The following is a 22626-nucleotide window of genomic DNA, read 5'->3' as shown; positions in this document are numbered from 1 at the left end:
AGCCACGTGCTTTGGAAATATGGCCGATCGTCTTCGTGCAGGGCCGTCTTCTCAGGGCTCCAAACGGCGCTATTATAGTGGCTGCAATGCGTTGGGGGGCCTCCCCTCAGAGCAGGTGTGCAGACCTGACGTGCGTGGCAGAGTTATGGGGTCCGTTCCTCATATGTGCATGCTCCATGCATACCCCTCACCTCCTGGGCAATGCGCAGTCAGCCTCATGACTCTCGTGGGGGCTAGAGATAGCGCTTGCGAAAGTTAGGTGCCTCTGCACGTTGCATATATCTCCTGCCGGCAGCTGAGGCGTGCACGGTACTCACTGCGTGTCCTCGTGTGGGGGCCTCGCTGGCCGAGCGCTCCACAGGCGCCTACTGCTGACGAGGATTCAAATGCTTCTTCTCTCCCTCATGTGCGAGTGGCACCGCTGGTCTTCGAGGGGCTCCGACCGGCCTGATCGACCGGTGCCGCCGCCAGTGTTGTGCGTTCCACGGGCGCCGCCATCTTGCCCACAGTGGAACGCACGCCGATTTGGAGTTGCGCTAAGTTCTGGGGACCTGCGGGGGCCCCGCCGAGCCCCAGGTGTTGTCAGACAGCCATATACCAAGCCGCGCCGAGTGTCAGCTTCAGTCCAGGCACGCTAGGTGCTGGCAATCGCTCCGGGTCCCTGAGCCTCCGGAGCGGCCATTTTGAGCGGCGTCCGCGAGGGCTCCGGTTTTTTAGCTGTATCGTCTGTTTCTCGCAGCGCAGGCCGAGTCACCGTGTCAGGAGAGGTCAGCCCCACATTCCGACGCACAAATCCTTGCTCAGCGCTTGTGCTGGTGGGGTTTTAGGGGGTCAGAAGTCGGTAGAAGCGCGACCGTCCGGCGGAGCTGACTCGCTAGCCAGCCATACCGCAGTGCGCCCTCTAGCGCCCCCTTCCCAGGGTTTCTTTAGGTTCGCTAATGAGGGGTCTGAGTTATAGTTTAGAAACCAAGCAGAGGCCATATTGGAATTAAAATCATTGTCTGTGATAAGCCCATGACATGGATCAGGATTTTACATATACAGGCAGACATGTGGTGCACCTACAGGTACTTATACACTTTCTGACTCAGTATTGAGCAATTCACTCACGGGTCGATTTGCACAGCTGTTTATGAAGCAGAGTGACACATAAGCAAGTAAATTGGAGAAGGTTGGAGTGAAAAATTTGCACTTGTAAATTTGATTCACTCGTGAAAATGACAGCAATAAGCTATCATTTTACATGTGGAAGAATGTGCTCACAGGGGTAACTTATGTGCATTACAGCAAGAGGATATCAGAAGATAGCAAACATCCACTCACTAGCAAGTTTGTGGAATCCTTAAACCTGACAGGATAATTCCAACCCTGAAACGTTTCTGAGATTTAATCTGGTCAAAGGCAGCAGTAAATCAATGTTTAGGGTACCAAATGGGGAGGCAAGACCCCAGAAAATGGCAGTGGGTGTATAGAAAATCTCCTGTTTCTGTGTGATCTCTCGTTTTTTTTTCAACTCTTGCTGGATCTTATAAGTGTGCTAGTTTTAAAACTCTGTGCAGTTTATCACTGCTAACCAGAAGTAAAGTGCCAGTGCTCCCCTTTTAAACACAGTTGAATAGGCATATTCATAATTGGTACATTTAACTTACTTATAATACCCTGGTATATGGTGCACAATGTACCCAGGGCCTCGAAGTTAAATGCAACTAGAGGACTGCAGCACCTTTTGGCAATCCCCTACAGTAGTAATGCAAACATGGCTTCAGGCCTATCAGTGTAGTCCGCTGAAGTAGTGCAAACACTGCAATTATGACAGGTCAAAACCTACCTTTAAAGTATTAATAAATAACCCTAAGCAGGCCTTGTATCATACAAGGAAGGGTGTACAGTATTTAAAAGAAGGACATGTAGAAATGTAATGTTAACATATCCTTACAGTAAATAGCACCCAAAAGCTATGCGTCACTGTGGCAGGTCTAGCTCCCCTATGGAGTACAGATCAAAATACTAATACTGTATTTCGGGAACGTGACTAGCTAGAAAAATAAAGATAAACTATTATTAAATAGTTATTAAAAATCTAATTCAATTGTGAAATAATTTTTTTAATAAATATTAAAGAAAGGTAACTTCGAAAGTTGTGGAGGCTAAATTTTCATTTGGTCTCCCACTTATGTCAGCCAGTAAATAGCATTTTAATAGGTGGGAAAAAATGTGACATGCTTCCCAGGACCAAACAATAGGTTGATCTGAATTGGTAGAGATGACTCCTCTGAACCGAAGAGCACATGTAGGATTGGAGGCTGTGAGCATCCTTTCTGACATTACTGTGTTAAATCCTACTTGAATGTCAAATTTTGCTTGACAAGCCGGCTGAGTTTTTACATTTAACATCGGGGTGCAGTTAAAAGGAAGGGAATCAGGACACCAAACCATTTCTTGTGTATCCACTGTCTGGTTTCTGAAAACCCCTGCTTTGTTCTGCCAGACTTCTGTCTCTAAGTTTACTGGATTGCCATGACTGCTTTAAACTGTTTTGTTGTGTTAGATATGGGAGGATACTAGCATTGCCATAGTACAGCTCACCTCTGGCCCCCGCTGAACCTGAGGAACAACGGAAGAGGAGAAGAATTGTGTCTGTGACCTGAGAGGAGGTGTAAAGTTCGAGACCTGCTTTATTTTGTACCCAGGACAAAAAAGTGGGCTTACAGTGTCATATCACTGACCTCCTGATCAAGCTACAATAAGCCTCTCCTGCAACTGCCCAGCTGATCAGTGGCTAGACTAGACCTTGGGCCTTGGCCTCTGCCCGACACCATGTAACTCTCGAAGTGCCTCCCCTGAGGTCATGATGGGCTTTAGAAGTGTACTCCTATGGCAGATTAGGACTTCAAAGGTCTTCAGTTAGAAGGTAAAACCTTTGCCCATGATGAACCTGGCTTTTGTATCTGACCAGCGCTGCTAGAGGCCAGCATCAAATTGCACCTACGCTCTGAACTACCACGAGAATGGACTATCCTTAGCGCGTTATGCTTATTGGAGCTATTTCTATTTTAAACATTAATAATTCATATCTCCAAAGTTTCGCTCACTAGCTATTTGTCATTTTGATTATTAAAGTGTACTCTATTTTCTAATTTGGTTTGGGATTTTTATTGTTCTGCATTTGGAGTTTATTACTGCTTTGGTACTGCATAAATATTTTACACATTGCCTCTAGGATAAGCCTGTCAGCTTTGTGCAACAGCTGCCAGGGGGTTGAGCTTAGGTTTATTTAGTGACTATAAGGGTTCACCATTACAAGTGTTGTAATTATTCCTTTATATGGGCAGTCACCCATGCCAAATAAAAAAATCCAATTTCCTATAAGTGAATGGAAAGAGGTTTTTCCTGGAGGGAAATACTTCTTGTCATGCAGTTAAATAATAGCAAGTGTATTTATATAGAACATTTACCCCTTCAGAAAAATACACTTGCTTCATTTCCAAATTTGTATGTTTATGCATGAATTACTACAGTGAAGCTGAGGCATTCGGGCATCACAGGAGTACTCCTGAAATTTGTGTGAATCCCAAGAAAAGTGGAAATCAAAATTAATGAAGAAAAACCATCTCTTTCTGGGTTTGCACAATTATTCATATGGTTTACTGGAAAGGATCCTTTTCTAGGACAGTTCGAAACACTGTAGCTCATGATTCCCAAGGAAACCTAGTCGTGGAGGATCCCACAAGGAGAGAAACAAACCTGACAAATAAAGCAGGCTCATGGAAATGGCTCAAAATTCATTTAAACATGCTCAAAGCTGATATGAATGTGCTCAATACCCCATACATCAACCAGATTCAAAGCCCAATTAAAAACACTCAAAATCGATTTAAACCAGATTGTAAAGAGAGGTGATTTCTCGTTCCCCCTCTCTATGAATGAGGTGAGACGACTCAATCCCCAACAGTTCGGAAAACAAAAACAACGAGCAAGTTGCATGAAGCATAAAGAACCTCCGGTATTGTAAAGTCTTGCGCATCTCGCAGGGGAGTACACTGAGGGAGAGAAATATAGGAATGAACATGACAGTTTCAGGGTGAAACACATCCTCTAGAGAGTGAGGAGCCCTTGTAGTACTTGAGGCAAAGGCCTGGAAGAACATTTCACTGAACACCTGATTTTGGTGATTTAAGCACACAGGCCCTGACACTTAGCAGTCAACTGTGACACCTTGTCCTTCTTCAGTGCCACCATGTATTTTTCATCCCTGCATCTACGAGGCAGAAAGGCTGTTTGTTTTGTTCTTCACCAGCGATGTACTAGTCTCTCCTTGTCTTGCAATGAGAGGACTGATGTTTTTTGGCAATGATCTTATAGTTCGGGTGAGAGGAGGGCAGTGGTGAGAGGAGGACACATGCTGTGAGAGGAGATGCGCATGCTAAGGCAGATACTGAAGAAGAGAGGTGGACAGTGCGCAAACTGCTGTAAACACACTGGGGGACGTCACAACGAGTGTTGCAGGAGTGGGGGCCCACCGGAAGGGCTGAATACTTTCATCTGAGACCTCAGAGGGAAAAAGGTGGAGGTAGTGGAGACCGGGGATCATGAGACCGGTGAGCGGAGGACCAGAGGTCACAAGGGAGTAAAGAGCAATCAGAGAGGGGCGGAACACTGAGTGCCGAACATTGCCTGAGTCCAAACAGCAAGCTAGTAAGCAGAGCGGAGAGGCCTAAAAACTAATGGTAAAAGGAACATCAGAGGCCACCTAAGGGACTGCTCAATATCATACGACATTACGTGAATCGAGATGCCATTGTGCTTATTTGTGCCAGCGCATGACCTGGCACCAAGCCCCAGGCTTTGGACTAAGAGTTCCAAGCTCCAAGCCTTTGCTCTGGCGCCACTGTATTTTTTTCTGTCTTCGGTTCTAGTTCCAGCCACAAGAGAGGGAGGCTTTTTGGATCATAGGCCCAAGGACTTTAGAGAACATGGGAGTAGGGTAAATCAGGCACAATTAGGAATGGCGATCAAGGATTAAGGATCAGACAACAGCCTAATGGTGGAGAGTTAAATTGGTTAACTAGTTATCTTAGTGACAGTGAGGTGTAACGACTTGACGAAGCAGGTCTCGGTAGACACAAGGTCGACAATACCTTAGGCATTAGGTACTGGGCGGTTGCCAACGGTGCATGTCCAGCATTAAGCCCTGCAGCTTGTGTCCATGGTGCTGTCAGCTGCTGCTGGCGTAAGTAAACACACTTTACTCCTATAACCAGTGATCTTCATAGTGCCCAGTACCTGTGTTCTGTACAAGCGGTCAGTACTCAGGCCCTTTCTACTTTGCCTGCCTGGTTCTGTTTGACCCCTCTTGGGGGACCTCTTTTGATTAGACTGGTCCCTGCGTGTCTACTATTAAAATCCTGACGTAGCCTGGATATGATAGCCAAAAAGCAAAGGGGGCAGCAGTAGGAAGAATGACTAAGGAGGTCAGCCCCAAGTACCCCAAGCTACAGATGTATGGAGGTGGTGAAGTGGAGCGTCTGACCCAAATAGGTGACATTTTAAGCATGGACAAATGAAATGAGAGCTATGAGACAAGTGTGCTCAGTGAAAATAATAGCATAAAGGCCTTTATAATTCAATCCTGTGAGTTGAATGGATTAACTGGCCTAACAAGGCTCAATAAAGGTAGTAAGCCAAATGGAGTAAAAGGGGCCAAAGAAAAGGCCGATCCTCTAGTCTTTGATGAAAAAAGTATGGCAAAGACTTGTAGAATCGGTAAGGCAAATAAGGTGAACAGGAAAACGACCCAACAAGAAAAGGAGGGAGCCCAAAAGTGTTTAAAAGCTGATTGTATCAATTTCTCAGACTCCCTCAGGAACTTTGTAACTTCGAACTTTTACACTCCTAAGAGTCGGAAATCGCCTAATTTGTCATGCCTATCAAAGAGCTTATGCTTTACCTGACCAAACCACGTCAGGTTACAATGACACAAATACTATCAAGCTACCTCAAAACTTTAGGTCGATCCTGTGGAAAGGTGGCCTGGTATATGCAGTCCACTAATTAAAGATGGCACCCTGTCCCAGTCCACACAACCCTTATGATGTATGAGGTCAAACATAACCTTTAGAAAGCTATCCTAGTGGTAGCTGTGGAGAGCAGCCTTCAGGCTTAATCTTGAAGGAATGTAAAGCAGCTTGTTTTACCAGAATATCACCTCCTGAATGACAAAATTAAAGGAGAACCACACAGTAGCTATATAAAAATATGTATTTATTAATATAACACTCTCTACTAATCTTTACATGAGATTAGAATATAAAGCACACAATACTTAATCAATAGAACATTCGTAAGTAGCACAATACACAGCGGGCTCCAGGGGGAGACCGAACCATATACTAAAAAATGGTACAACAATCACAACTTGACTAGACACAGTGCTTAGAGCACGTAGAATCGCTGAGACCCTGGGGAACCTCCCAAGGCAGTGACACAGGGCGCCCGCGGAGGACGGGTGCAGTGAGGAAACAAGACCGCATGCTACGTACAATTCTATAGGAAATTTGTGGTTGTAAAGTTACAGTTTAAGGACACTTTATGGGAACTTCAAGCAAAACCTTTGGAGCATAGGAGGTTCTAGAGCCAACCCACCAGTGAGTACCGAAGTACCCGCGTTACGTATCCCAGTGGATACGGGTGCATAGGGGTCAAGTGGTGTCGGAAACCTTCGTCGTTTTCAATGGAGAGCTGCAAAGAAGTACTGCTGCCAGGAAGGTGAAGAGTGTCCGGGGGAATCCAAGCCTGGATTCTACGTGAGAGGAACCTGAAAGCAGAGGGGACAGATTCTGGGTCACGTCGGGTGAACAGGGGCTCGGTAGTCGAATGCCCCCCGATATTGGGTGCTTCAGGTGCGAGGAAAGGATGCTTGACTCTGCAGCCACGGGGACCAGGAGACGCCGAGCATGACCAGGATCCGGAGGTAAGCTGTCCCACGAAGGATGTTGAGTGCTGAGGGGTCGGTGTCCGGCTGGAGCACCAACAAGCCTTGGCAAATCCAACTCACGCAGGCAGATCAAACAGGTTACCGTGTGGACCAGCAAGGTCCAGGGGACTCTCCAAGCAATGGAGAGTCAGGGCACATCTGGAGCAACCCGGTAAGCCCAAGAACAAAAAAGGTGACCCTTGCCAGGAACCACAGGCCAACGGACCAGGAGTCGCAAGGAGACCTCCAGCGTATTTACAAAGTACCAGCCCACAGAGCACTCAGTGCGTGGAGGCCGGATTTCTTTGGTGCAAACTCTGCTCAGGGTCAGGACTACATGGTGTCCAATGCGCAAGCTCGGGGATCGCCAACAAGTAAATGCACTTGCAAATATACGCGGTGCACAGGGGTTCGGGTCACACGGTTTCCACGAGGAAGACTGGTCTCAGAATCGCTGAGAGGTCAGATCTCCCTCAGGGACCTTCGGAAACCCACCTCCTGTGTGCTTGAAATCTTCAAACTCCTCAGGAGCTCTGGAGAAGCAAGCTGGTAAGATGCGCTTAGGTGCCTGCTACTGCAGGGGAGTAACTCCTTTACTTCAAGGGAGATTCTTCTCGTTGTGCAGGCAGTCAAAGTACTTGGTTTCTTCTTAGTAAAATCATGTCCAGGAAAAATCTAAAGTCTCGTAGCCAGGTAACCCAATTTATACACTTGGAAAGGGGTTGGAAAGATTCTAGGGACCCTCCTAGGGGAAGGGCAGGACAGAGGGGTGGCTACACCCATGTCCTTTGTCCAGTTTTCAATGGCTGCCAGAACTGGTTTGAGCTGGACTATGGACAGGGTCACCAAATGTGCTCCCAGTGCAGACTTTCTGGCACTCTCAGAATGCACCCACCCAGCCCCAACAAACTAAACCCTGTCTGGGAGGTGGTTACACCTCCCTGTGACAGGATGCCTATTGTCATGCCTTCTTCTGTGCAAGCTTGGCTCAGCAGCAGGAGAGCAGAATCGTGTCTGTGGCTGGCAGCGTCCATTTTGTGCTGCCCGGGTCAAGAAAGCTGGTACCGGGTAGACCAGTGACCCAAAGTAGGGTGGAATCATACCTCCCACACCAGTTACTGGTGTGGAGGTATGATTCCAAGGTGTATGACTTCAAACACAACATTTTTAAGCAGCCGTTTAAAGGTTAGCATTTACCGCAACTTAGACCTATATTTATTTATTTGTTTTATATATGTCTGGCTGTAACACAGTCAACTTCGGAGAATGGTCTCCTAAGGCTGCAGAGGGGCCCTACTCATGCAGGGGCAGCCTTTTGCGTAAAACCCAGCACCCTGCCTTCAGGATTGATAAGGCCTGTCATAGGGGTGACTGATAGGCTTTTATGTGTAGTGATTTAGATAGATATAGTGAACCTATATCTAAGTAAGTGGTGCAAGCACCAGCTTACACAGGCTGCTGTAGCAGAGCTGTTGTGCCATTTTGAATGGCCTCTCATGGGTGGCATAATACATGCTGCAGCCCATGGGAGGCCTCTGGGGTACCTATGCCCTGGGTACATGGTGTACCATTTACTAGGGACGTATAAGGGTACCCCAATATCCAATCTGAACCTAAAGTACATACTAAGCAATTTAAGGGAGAAAGCAGATAGAATGGGGTCCTGGATAGCAAGATCCCAGTCAGACTAGTCCAAAAACAGTGAGACATCAGAAAAAAAGTGGGGGTAACCATAAGAAGCAGATCCTACTTTGCTACAGAGGGTGTCTGACCGAATAAGGTATATGCTCCTAAGAGATCAGAGAACTCTAAGGACATTGTGAAAAAGTTAACAAAAAGGAACGTTTGTTCTAATCTGCAAAAGTGATCCTTCAATGAAGGTAAGCGGGAGTTGGGAGCTACCCTGATCTAACCTTTAAGGACAACAAGTGGAAGAGGAGAGTAATGGGGGATATTCCACCAATATTCGCTGATATACAATGTGAATGTGATGGTAGCAATAATGCGATCAAAGGTAACAATATGGATAAAGTCTGTTTACTGAGCAGGGAATCAAACTGTTAAATAGCTGGGGATGGTAAAGAGGATGATATGGGATTGAGGTTAAGAGATACACTATGGAAAGTGGAGAATGTACAAGCTATTCACCCACCTCGGTTATCCTCCTCTCCCCTACTAGAAAGATGTCCTTTGCAGGGGCCTGTTGAGACTTCAGACTTGTTTGCTGATGGCGTCTCGGAGGAAGACCAAGGGACTGCTCCTACTTAGACACCTCTGCTCAGAACTCCCTAGATAATGCCACAAATTATCTACATTAAATCTGTTCACATTGATGCAATCAACCTTTCAGGGTATGGCGAAAGCCATAGTTATATCAAATAACCAGCAGTCAAAATAGATCCTACTACCTGAAGGTATAAAGAGACCCTTGATAAAATTAGGGGACCCAGAAACAAACTTGACTAATAAGCTCGGAACAGACATGCAGATTGGTTTTAGGTCTCAGTTAATGTCAACTGATGGTAATCTGTCTGACCAAACAAAATATGTTTTTAATCTGCAGGTATCCTTCGATAATTCATCACCATGGTGAGCAGTAAGGGAGGAAAAGGTTCCTCCAACCTTTTAGCAAGCAAACTGGGAGAAAGAAGACAAACAGGGCTCGCACCCCAAAAGGAGGGCATTCACATCACAAATTGTAAAACCCAGTGGGAGAGTTTCAAAAGGCCATGGGGGAAAAGCTACTGTTATAGAATTTCCCAAAAGGCAGTTGTACGTCAACCGAAGTTCAATACTACTGAGTAAAAAAAAGAAGCAAGGTATGACAAACCCTGAAGGTGATCATAGTTCAGCTGATACACAAGAAATGCAAATGCGCTGTCTACACGAGACCTAAAGAGGGCCAGTTTTGAGTGGAAAAATGTGATGTATCCTTGTTGTGCTTTGGGCCATTTTCTGCCTTGGGCACTAAGCCTACCCACACAAGTGAGGTACCCTTTTTATCAGGAGACTAAGGGGAATGCTTGTTGGGAAGAAGTTTGTGGCTACCTGCAGATTCCAGTATTTCCTTCACAGAAATCTTAGGAAAATGTGTTTTTTAGTCAAAGATAGCACGGGATTCTGGGTAAAACAAATGGTGAGAGCCACACAAGTCACCCACCCTGGATTCTCTCAGGTGTCTAGTTTTAAAAAATGTGCAAGTTTGTTAGGCTTCCCTAGGTGTTAGCTAAGCTAGGGCCCAAAATACACATCTTGCCACTTTGCAAAAAAACAGGGTAAGCTTTGAGTGAAAAAAATGTGATGTATTAATGTATACTTCAGGGGGACTAGCCGTTCCCACACAACACAAGTGGGGTACCATTTGTATCAGAAGAATTTGGAACATAAAATATTAGACCATTTGCTATTACCAATTCGATTTCACTGCACCTGTGCCTTCCAAATGTAAGCCAGTGTGTAAGAAAGAAGACATTTTGAAAAGTATCCTATAAATCATATTAAAGTAGGGGTACTCACATATTTAGAGATCTACAAATAACCACTCCATATCTTGTGCCCATTTCAAAAGTACACAGGTGTTCTCGAAACCCATTTTTTACTCTACATATTCCACCATAAGAATTGGCCTATATATTTTAGAAATCTATAGCTTTCTTGAATCACCCAAGAATTTCACACTGGTTTCCATCACAACCTGGAAGTAGATTGAGAGCACAACAAATGGGAAAAATGGGCTAACTTTTTGAAAAAGGCCAAAACTGTGGTGATTTTTTTTTTTTTATTCAGCCCTCAATGTTCCTGAAAGCTGGGAAGATTGTGACTTTAGCAAAGCAAACTGCTCGCTGACGCCATATAAAATTTAAAAACCAGACACTTTTATCTAGGGCATTTTTCCCTATTTTACCCCAAACCCACAAAATGTAGCTATGTTTTGCCTATTTTCTCAGCCCCATCCCAGGGAATCCACAAACCTGTGGTACCTTTAGAACCCCTAGGATTTTGGAGAAAAAATTGTGTATATTTGGCATGGATACCTTATGTGGAAGAAAAGTTATTGAGCACGAAGCGCACACTACCATTAATACCCAAAACAGGGCTCAGCACTGGAGGGCAAATGGCCCAACAGTTATGGGGTAAACTGTAATAACATCAGGGAATTTGGAACTGGTAGGATTCCGTATGTCTAATGAAGGTGAATTAACTAAAGTAGAATTCTCCCCGAAAGTAATCGTAGATAAAATAATTCAAATAAAAATGTAATGAATGGAGTATGGCGTGCTGATTTGTGACAATCCAGGTTGCAGGAAGACTTAACAATACTAATCCGAAAAGTGAAAGGATAAATGCAAATACGTATGAAACCCAGCAAATTAAACCCTTGTGAAGAAATCCCAGCTAACTGGTCTCTACGCAAATTGAATTGCCTCAGATGTCAATGTGCTTCCCGGGTAAAGCAAATCGATGAAGATAAGAGAGGAGAGACCCCTCAAATTGTGCCAAAACTGTTACCTTTACAAATAATGAAGATTAGGGGAGAAGGGATTGGCATGAATCAGATTAGGAACATAGGCCAAACAGATATAGGGAGCCAGAGTGGTACTATGACTAGGCCAATAGGCAACCCGCAGCAAGTAAAATTCTAGTTTGGAATGTGCATGGATTTATTGCTTTCAAGGCTTCAGCTACCTATAAACTCCATTTAGAGGAATATACTATATTTATATTGCATGGAAATTGGCTGCAGGAGTGCTCCTCAGTAAAAGGGTTCATTGTAATCAGTAGGGAGGCCAGCTCATCTTCTAGGGTAAGGCACACCTCTGGCAGGCAGCTGATATTGATCTCAGTACTTAGTGTTAAAAGAGCTAGCAAATTATACACATCTTGTACCTGGCTTCTGGCCTGTTTAATTCGATTACCAAATTTAAATATGATCCAAGATCTTAAGGTTTCTGTCACACTGTAAGAGGTTTTGGGATGCATTTTTAATTGAACCAAGATTTGTAGGCTCTTCATAGTCCATACCCCTCGGCCAAATGGTTTTAGAGGGAGGTTTTCATTTAAAAACTCCACTAACTATTTTTGACTATTGCGTTCAGGATGCCTTGCATTGTTATGAAATACCACTGGTATTGTATTTGGGAGTAAAATTTGATAACGCACGGGAGTTAGCAATAGCCCTTGCCCAACATGGTCTGAACAATCAGAATGGGCGCTTTACAAGAAACTTCCCTGCGGCTGCAACTTTTAGATATGGTAAGAACAAAACTCCTATAGATTACACCTTTGTTTCAATGGAACACTTTTGTGTGGTGACAAATTTCCAAGTTAATGACCTAGGGATAAGTGAAATAATAGGATGGAATTGGTGTATAATTATGCTCTCGGATCTAATGGGGAACATGTACTGGCCTTACCGGCTGTTTATAAACATAGGATAAAGGTTTCGAGAAAGGAGGCTAAATTGCTGAATCGAAGATCGACATCAGAAATGATGTTGCAGCTTTCATTGAGATCAGCTTAAGTACTATAGTTGGTTGATTTGTAAAGTTCAGGCCCTTCGGAAAACATAAATGCTCACCAACTAGACTATCAGGGCAACAGCAATTAGGTTGGTTTGATACTGAGTGTCATGCCCTCAGAAGAGAGGTCAATAGACAGATGTAGAACAGCCACCAACCAAGAGACCACGGTTGCAGAGGCTTTTGGAAATTCCAAGAACACATACCAAACACTTTGCTCTAAAAAGAGGGACATTTTATGAGCACAATTGGATAAAGATGCATGATGAAATTAGCAAGGGCAATGGTGAATATGATGCATGTGATATCCCCTGCAAACTTGCAGGCTCAGGTTTTAGACACGGGGCAAAGTTAATTTCTGAGCTTTATAAAAAATCAAATTACGAGGGAAAAAATGATCATCAAAATTATCATGTACTTGACTCTACTCTTCTGTAATTGCAAGACACTGGAATAATTGCAGAGATAATTTCAAATTTAAAATCATCATGAGCAGGTGGCCCAGATGGACAACCGATTGCCCTCCAAATCAAACCTGTTATGGTGGGGAAGCTTTTTAAGTCTTTTTTTTTTTACTAGCACTGGGTGTATCCCTCTTTCAAGTTGACATTCTGCTGTACAAGTTGGAATTGCATTTGTTTAATAGTCCACCTGTTCTGCTGTTTCTGCTGCAATTTACAATCACAGACAGGTCAACTTGTCAAATTCTCTTATGCACTTCAGCCTTCCAAAAATTATGCATTTCTGCTCAGCCTTCTGGCTCCAGTCTATGAAAATTTCCATTATTATTTTGAGGCACTGATTCAGTATCTAGATCAGTCTCTAAATAAAATATGAGTGCCAGGCTTGTCATACCTTATTGGTTAAAGTGTCTTCCAACACAGTTTCTGTTACTTTGGCATGACTTAAGATTTAGAAATGAGCTCTTCAGAGAACACTTAGGCAAAGATGCTAATATATATTGTGTAACATACACCCATAAAATGTAAATGGGCCCTGCTATTTATTGTTTAATGACTATGTAATCATTACCTAAAGTTACTCTGGAGCGTGTACCTTGACGACGAATGTTGATGAACGGTGAGAAATGAATTACCCTGTCAAGTGTAAGACCAAAACCTGTGGCATACAAATAACCTAGGATCACTTGTCCTGCACAACCTTAGGCATATTGCAGGAGCGGGGGGTGCGCCCCAAATTAAAAGACCCTCATGCACGTGATGGGTATGATGGTGTTTTAGCGGTGTATCTTGGTTCTCCGCTTTCTAATCACGTGTGTGCATAATCATCAGGTCGATCAGGTTATGCAACCTCCACCAGGAGGTATTTACCCAGGGTTGAAACAGTAGTGAGCCAGTGAGGAGGAATCATTAAAAAGGCCCGGAAAACCAGAAATTAACTTTAATAGGTCTGGGTTCGGGTCTAGTAAACTCTGGTCCAGTGCATCTTAGGATACTTTTTATGAGCAATGGATGCACTCAGAGTATAAGTACAAATTAGTGAGAGGGAGGGAAGTTAAAAATTGGTCGACATGTTTCTGCCTCTTTTGCCTTGATAGGACTTATGGGCTTTCATCAGGACCGTTATGTGAATAACGTGAAGGTAAGGGGCTGCGATCAAGGTGCTCTAAATAAAGTGATAAAGAATAGGTATATTGACCTGTCTCTTGTTGTGAATGAGGTCACAATGTACCTGTGAAGAGAAAATAAACACAATTGTCTTTCAACACACAAGGGAAGGGGTACAAGGGGATACACACCAAGCAGAAATCTGCTTATCAAATCTATCCATTGATAGATTATTGTAACAACTAAAAAATGGCAATACTTCATTAAGCGGCTGCTATCAATGGCAATGTCAACTCTCTCTTCAAATTCTCTATACTCAAACAAAGGGTAATGGCATGCTCAGAGGTAGGTGCTGCATGCATGTAATTACAGCGTTTGTACAAGTGTGAAATATATTGTGGTTTTGACCCCATGTAATTCTAGGATAGTACACTTCATTCGATGTCATTGTGAAATATTCATCATGTTTAACTCTAACTTTTCTGATTCACACGAAGAAATTACTTTTTTATGTGCAATATCGTGCCTCTACACACGTGTTCTCTTACAAACATGCCCCTAACAGACATCGGTCTGTTCTCTAAGAAATTGCGTATTACCTCGCGCGTATATGTAACGCGCTCCAGTCGGGTGAAAAAGGCCTTCAGGAGGACTAAACAAAGGGAAAGGTTTAATTAAAGGTCGGTTCAGTACAGTACTTGCGGTTCTTGGTGCTCTTGTTCCCCAGTCGCGCTACCTGTTGCGTCCTGTCCTGGCGTCCTCTGTGAACGCGCTGCCTTCCTTGCCCCGGAAACAGTCGATTCTGTTTCCGGGTCAGTAAAAGCATTGGGAATGGATCTCATTGGTCCTCCTGTGTATCACTATGACAACCTGAGCTGTCGGTCACGCTCTTCCCGGCAAATTGTTTATTTGTTCGTAATATGCTCAGGAATGGTGTGTGAATACCGAGGAGGTACGGTTTTAAAGGTAAAAGTGAAAAAGAGAGAAGATGGGGGTGACATAGATATTTGTCGATGTCGTAGTGGAAAGTGAAGGCTTATTGTTTTTACAACCTGTATACAGCGATTGTCAATGTTAATCCGTATTTCAATGATGGACATAGCCTCAGCGAAGTCGTGTTTGTTGGCTGGTGATCCATTGAGCTCACATGGCGTCTTCATTTTCGGGGTAGTCACGTTAATTACGCATTGTCCGCGTCACTAAGTTATTGTACAGTGACTGGGTGTTCGTTCTCATATTCGGGTGATTTTCCAGGGACAATATCTATTGTTCAAGGTTAAGATTACGTTCATTAGGCTTGTATAAATTATTTATTTCCTATTCAGGCTGAGCCAGGGGATGTTGTCATTCAACCCTTCACGGTCAGTTCCCAATCTATGTACCCATCTCTGCTCCTTCTCAAATAGGATTTTTTCAGCATTCCTGTCTTTGTTGTGTAGAGTTTCAAGGATGACCCAGTGAAGGTCTTGTGTTGTGTGGCCCTTTTCTAGATAGTGATTGGCCATTTTAGTGGTGCTCTTTTTACATTTCACGTTGCTTCGGTGTTCACAAAGTCTTTGTTTGGCTTTTCTGCATGTCATGCCAATATATCTAAGGTTGCAGGGGCAAGTAATCATGTAGATCACGTGACTGGTGTTACAATTAGTGTGGCTGTGTATGATCCATTTAAACTCCGGTAGTAATTGAAGTTCTTTTGTGGGTCTTGTGAGGCTGCAGACAGAGCATGAACCACACGGATAGTGTCCTGTTACTTGGGGATTCCCCCATGGATCAGTGGGTCCTCTTGTTAATCTCGGTGGTGGTCTGGTATGTACTAAGATGTCTTTTAGATTTCGAATTCTTTTGTTTGCGAACCTTGGCTTCGGCCATGGCAGGTTTCCTGATGTCAAAATATGCCAGTTCTTGTTTATAATTTTTTTAACGTTGTTGGTCACTGGACTATATGTGGTTACACAAGTGGTGACTTCCTCAGACGGTGATTTGGGTATAGTTTCGAGGAGCGCCTCCCTGTTGTGATTTCTGGCGCGTTTTTTGCACTTATTTATCACCTTCTTGGGGTAATCTCGGGCTTCAAGTTTTCTGCACAGATCGTCAGCTTGTGACTTGTACTCAGTGATGTTACTGCAGTTGCGTTTCAGCCTGAGGAATTGGGTGTACGGCAAATTCTCCTTCAAAGGGCGAGGGTGGAAGCTCTTGTAAGAGAGTAGGCTATTTTTGGCAGTGGTTTTGAAGAATGTTCGAGTCTGGAGAGTTCCGGCCTCCGCATAAATAGTTACATCTAGAAAGTCTATGCTGTTCCGGTCCGCACAATATGCGAATTTCAGACATTCGTCTCTCTGGTTGAGCCAATTGTGGAACTCAGTGAGGCTGTTTTGATCCCCTTGCCAGATGACGAAAATGTCGTCTATATACCGTTTCCAGAACAGTATATGACGACGGTAAGGGTTGTTATCCTCCTTCAGAATGTGCAGGTCCTCAAAAGTGCTGACATAGAGGCCTGCCACACTCGGGGCAAAGGTACTGCCCATCGACGTCCCGTGGCATTGTAGGTACAGAGTATCTTTGTATTGGAAAAAGTTTTCCATGAGTGCCAACCGGCAACATTCCAATACAAAATGCCTGGGAGTCTTGTAATTTCAGGTCGAGTTAAAGAGTATACTTTCAAGAGTATCCATGGTTTTTCCCTGTGGAAGGCTAGTATACAAGCTCTCTACGTCGAATCCAACCAGGAGCATGGTGTTGGGAGAGTATTCGATGTCTTGTAATTTGTTGAGCAGGTCTCTCGTGTCTTGTAAGTACGTAGGAGTCTTTTGGACCAAAGGTCTGAGATATTGGTCTGCGAACTGCGACAGGGGTTCTAAAAGGGAACCTATGCCCGACACAATCGGTCGACCGGGTGGTGGTATTCGTCCTTTATGTGTTTTCGGTAATGAATAGAAGTAGGGTATACGGGGTGTAGTCGTCCCTAGATACTCCCCTTCTTTTTTTGAGATCCAATTATTGGTCTCTCCCTCTTCTATCATCATCGTGATTGTTCTCTGTAATCTTGGTGTTGGGTCTATTGACAGGACTCTGTAGAATTTGTCATTTGCAAGTAGGTCCATGCATTGGTGGTCATATCCTTCGGCTGTGAGGAGAGTTTGAAGAGAGAGTTGACAATGCCATTGATAGCAGCCGCTTAATGAAGTATTGCCATTTTTTAGTTGTTACAATAATCTATCAATGGATAGATTTGATAAGCAGATTTCTGCTTGGTGTGTATCCCCTTGTACCCCTTCCCTTGTGTGTTGAAAGACAATTGTGTTTATTTTCTCTTCACAGGTACATTGTGACCTCATTCAAAACAAGAGACAGGTCAATATACCTATTCTTTATCACTTTATTTAGAGTACCTTGATCGCACCCCCTTACCTTCACGTTATTCACATAACGGTCCTGATGAAAGCCCATAAGTCCTATCAAGGCAAAAGAGGCAGAAACATGTCGACCAATTTTTAACTTCCCTCCCTCTCACTAATTTTTACTTATACTCTGAGTGCATCCATTGCTCATAAAAAGTATCCTAAGATGCACTGGACCAGAGTTTACTAGACCCGAACCCAGACCTATTAAAGTTAATTTCTGGTTTTCCGGGCCTTTTTAATGATTCCTCATCACTGGCTCAATACTGTTTCAACCCTGGGTAAATACCTCCTGGTGGAGGTTGCATAACCTGATCGACCTGATGATTATGCACACACGTGATTAGAAAGCGGAGAACCAAGATACACCGCTAAAACACCATCATACCCATCACCTGCATGAGGGTCTTTTAATTTGGGACGCACCCCCCGCTCCTGCAATATGCCTAAGGTTGTGCAGGACAATTGATCCTTTCTCAATTGATTATTGAATATACCCTGGAAACTGAATGGATCGGCTTTCCATCTCCCTCATTTTGATTAAAAGATACAAATAACCTAGACATGCAAGAAAGAACTCCATCAGATCTATAGCTGACGGTCCCTATGAATTTTATGGTTCAGAATTGGGGTTGCTGACAAAAATCTTAATGTATGAAATTTGCCAATGGTACAGTGGAATTTCATGGAGGCCTGGAGGAATCTGTGCAACGGTAGGTATTCAATTTTTGGGATCTTTCAATGCACTTCCCCAAAATTTGTGCTTACCATAAGTAATGACAGATTTTTATTATAAATGAAGAGAAGCTAGTTTTTCAAATGCACCTGATAGCACTTGTTAATTTAATTCCTCCTTGATGTGTTTGCTAGAAAAGGTTTGCCAAAGGTGCTGGTGTCAGAAAAGGGAATTTAATTACTGCCCAACTGGATTCAGGTCTCTAAGAGGGAACGGGACTTTTTCCCATTCTCAAGGTAATAAATTGTTTGAGCACAAACAGAATGTTTGAAAAGATGCACACCACATTCTACTAACACCCTTTAAAAACTGAGAGGACACAACAGAACATATAGATGTGGAGCAGGAAGGTTGCCAAATGTTAAGGACCCAACAGAAAGGAGGTAAGGAAGTAAGTTAACAGGTTGCATGCTGTAAAGGATATGAATTGCAAGCTGGCGATGTGATTAGAATTAAGATGTCTGAAGATGTGATAAAAGAAGGACTTTCAAGGTTTGAAGCGTGTTTAGAATCGGGGAAATGGGCATGGAAAGAGTGGCCAAGGTCAATAGAAAAAGGAGGCATTGAAATGGGAAGAGGTTGTGAAGAGGATTTTAAGTTCACTTAATGTAAAAAGTAGTTATTAGAGTTGCACAAGTGGTTACCTGCAAACTGATTTCCACATGTCTTAAGAACGTAAGGAAATATAACCATTGAAAATGTTTGTAACATCTTAATGCCTTATTACATTTATTCTCTTATCAATTGTATATGGTTTAGTTGAGCTTTGATGTGGTTGTAATGTTTTTTCTGTTGCATGCTCAGTATGTATTGCTGTCTTAGCAAAAGAAAGGCAAGTTGTATTTAAGGAGTGGATGTCACTCCTGTTCAAATTGTGAGCCAGCATTCCCTTATTGACTTATAATGGTAGCCCTGTATTGTATTGGGCGCATTTCCAAGAAAGGCAATCAATGGCAGAAGCAGTAATAGTACACTACTGGCAGCTGATCTACAGCATTCCTAATTATTTTTCCAAAAATACCTTCATTTTTTTGTACCAAGTCTGGGAAGAAGTTGCAACTTAACCCCTTCAGCGCTAATGACAAGGGTAACTCGTCATGGACTTTCCATTGATTTCAATGGAAAGTCAATGGACCTCGCACACACCCCTTAGCAGCCAAGTGGTTAATCTGCCACTTAATGAAGTGCTCTACCATAAGCTATTACAAACTTAGCTGTTCTCCAGGACATAACAGTAGTTGTTACCGATTTCCCTAGTGCCAGAAAGCACAGAGGAGCGCCTGGGTGCCTTGTAAGCTTTTTCATTAATGTATTATTGCTTTCTTAATTTTCCATTAGTTTACTCCTTCATTACAGCAGAAAGCATGACGTCAGTATAAGGTAAACATAATCCCTAAAACAAGAAACAGAAAGAACAACTAAGAAAGAAAGACAGAAAAAAATGCAAAAAATAAAATCAAGTCTGCAGCCAAGAAAATCAAATATCTAATTCGACTTTGGTGGGATTGGTGAATTTATATTCCAACTACCAAGTAATGTAAATGGCAACTCCATGGGTATAGCCATTTGTTCGACAGAAACCTTTAGCAGTTAATTAGCCTGATGTGTTAAGCACTCGTTAGGTGCTCGGATTGCAACAACGAGGATCGGCGGCCACACATTGTTGGGACGGGACCAGGATGAACAAGCCTTACTAAGCCCAATCCTCCTCTGGAGCCTACTCCGTCAGAAGAGCATGAGATCCTATTTAGCCCCTCCCTCGCGAGTCATGTGCTGGTCGCCAACTTCCCATCCCCCAAGTCGGTCATTTACGTGAGTTTTAAAGGGTTTTCAAATTTTCTTAAAGCAATGCATTTTGTCCTTCAAAGTTGCAGATAGCTTTTCAATTATATATATTTGCCACATTTTCAACCATCACAGTCCCAAGGGCAGAGTTGACTCCTGATTTCAGAAATGCGCCAGCGTTAATCTTCACACTGACAGCAGATAGGATACTAGTATTTATATGGGAGTATTCAATGTATATGTATTGTACTACCAAGGATGGCCTCAGAGTATGACTTGCTGCATTCTTAATTCTAAATATTTTTACAAGCTATGGTGTTTATCTAGGTTAGTGACTCCAGATAAGGAAATTTAGAAAAAGTGAGCATTTCAGTGGCTTTTTACCCATATTTAACCTGAAATATTATCACAATAGTCTATTTTCGAAGACTGCAGAATCCATTTTAATTCCAAACTATTACCTTTCACTGACATTGTAATACTGGTTGTTAGGAGTGTGTTATGCTGCACTATTTTTTAACGAGTATCTCCGATATTAGCAATATTATTCAATTAAGCTTTGAGAGGACACATGTTCATTAACATGACTTTCCAATTGCTCTTCAGAGAAACCACCAGACGCACAGGTTCTAGCAATGAGCAACTTTCCTTTGAGCATGGACCCATAAAACTTAAATATGGTGTAATTTCTTCTTTACAGCAAGCTTGAAGCAAGAAGCGAAGCACAGACTTAGAGACCCCTTTGTTTTTATTACTGTTTCTTAGCAGGAATTTTTGCTTGGAAATTATTCTGACATTCCATGGACAATTCACCTAAAAATGTAATAGAAAGAATTGAACTCAAGAAAGAACGTACATCATATCTACGCACAACCGAACATAATCAAATACTAACCTGAATTCTCCTGTACAAAACTGCCTGCAAACAAAAGAAAACAATTTGTAAAAAAGGATATTAAATATATTCACAGAAAAGAACATATGAATCCCCCAGACAATATTTTCATTCACATTTCTTCCAGCCATTTTCCAATTCCAAGCTGTTAGTAGTGGTGGACACAGCAGGTGTTAATCACTCATTAATCCACCTTATTGACTTAGTGCTGATATTTAATCATGTGATTAATCAGAAACTATTCTGTAGGTAAAAACTGATGAAATTGCATTGATCAATGTTTATATAGTCACAGTTTTCCTACCAAAAAAAAGTACTCTGTCGCAGAGTCAAATTCAAATTTCTCGAGTTGTAATACAAAGGGAGGGAAGAGGGAGCTCAACAGGGTAAGGTATCTGAATACCAACATAAATAAGGAGGAATGTAGCAATGCAGTCGGAGTGGGAGTGGCAGCAAAGAAAAGCAGATGTGGGGAAACAGGATTAAAGTGAATCTTTCTTGCAAAAATGATTCCTTCAAAACAGTTGTTCGTAACCTGTGGTCCGGAGACCCATGGGGGTCCGTGAAGCCTACTATTAATAAAGTGTATATAAATAAAGAAGTAAAGTGTACATTTTAAAACATCCTGTAAGTGTGAAGGAATATGAAACTGGAGGCAAACAAATTAATTAGTATCCTCTGACCCATTTGTTGTTGCAGTGCAAGTGCATCAAACAGAATATAGTTTGCATGATGAATGGCCTCAATTCAATTTAGAAAAAATCTATCCTTCCCATTAAAATGTTGATTTTTTTATACTTGGTAATAAACTAAAATAGTTAATCACTTTATGTATTTGTTTGATACATGCTTGTTTCTGTATTTTCTGTGAAATGTTTTGCAGTTCAAATCATCGAAATGCTTGGGATGAGGTTCCTGGCTTCCAGTAAAGGCTCAGTTCGGGTCACCGGATTCAAATAATGATTCAGTGGGGGTCCCCGGGGTCCAATAATGATTAAGTGGTGGTCTACCGAAGTCAAAAGGTTAAGAACCACTGCCTCAAAAGAAGTGTTGTTTTAGAGGAAGCTCAACAAAACAAAAAAACACACAAATGTTACTTCAATGGTAATTTTACCACAAAAACCGAATGCTGTAGAATGCAACGTCTTTACAATGAAACTCATACAAGCTACGTATATATGGGGATCACATCTTTATGAAATTTAATTTTGACATGTGTCTGCATTTGTGTACATTTATTTCTAGTGCCTCTTTGCAGAATGTATCCATACTTATTTTGGGTTCTGTGATAACAAAGTTAGACAAGCAGAACAATGTATCACAATTCAGTTGGACAGTTGCCACTCTTTGCAGACTATCAGTCTGCTTTCTAGCCAGGCTGAACCATTAAAATCTTTAGAATAAACACGGACATGAGTAGTGGATTTCTGCACTGAGAACAGCAAGATGAAAAGAGAGCCTATAATTAGTACACAGACCCCCTTTTAGAGTGCATTGACTTTAAGTACCTACAAACTAAGAAAATTGTATATAAAAATCCTCTTCAACAATGTAGACAACAAAAATGTAGAGGTAAAAAGTTGTATCAAAAAGTCTGTTTAATATCCATATCTATGTGTTTAAAACATATAGTGGTAAAATTGTGGATTTGTTTGCTGCTACATTGCTGTTATCCATTTTTGGGTTGGGATTGTTTAACTTTTTATACTTCTCTTCTGCTCAGTACTCCAGCACGTTCTCCCTTTTTAA

At 42.6% G+C, this 22626-nt stretch overlaps 1 protein-coding gene across 1 annotated transcript in view; it reads right to left on the bottom strand.

Moving 5' to 3' along the window:
• Positions 1–22626, bottom strand: part of PPIH (peptidylprolyl isomerase H) — a 204824-nt gene that overhangs the window by 130206 nt on the left and 51992 nt on the right. The window contains exon 3 of the mRNA XM_078643042.1: positions 20878–20901. Within this exon, the coding sequence (XP_078499168.1) occupies positions 20878–20901 (24 nt within the window). The remainder of the gene's footprint in view (positions 1–20877; positions 20902–22626) is intronic.

This window comes from Lissotriton helveticus, chromosome 5_1 (assembly GCF_964261635.1).
Source record: "Lissotriton helveticus chromosome 5_1, aLisHel1.1, whole genome shotgun sequence".
In the NCBI taxonomy this organism is placed as follows: Eukaryota; Metazoa; Chordata; class Amphibia; order Caudata; family Salamandridae; genus Lissotriton; species Lissotriton helveticus.
This window is presented reverse-complemented; position numbering and strand designations above follow the sequence as displayed.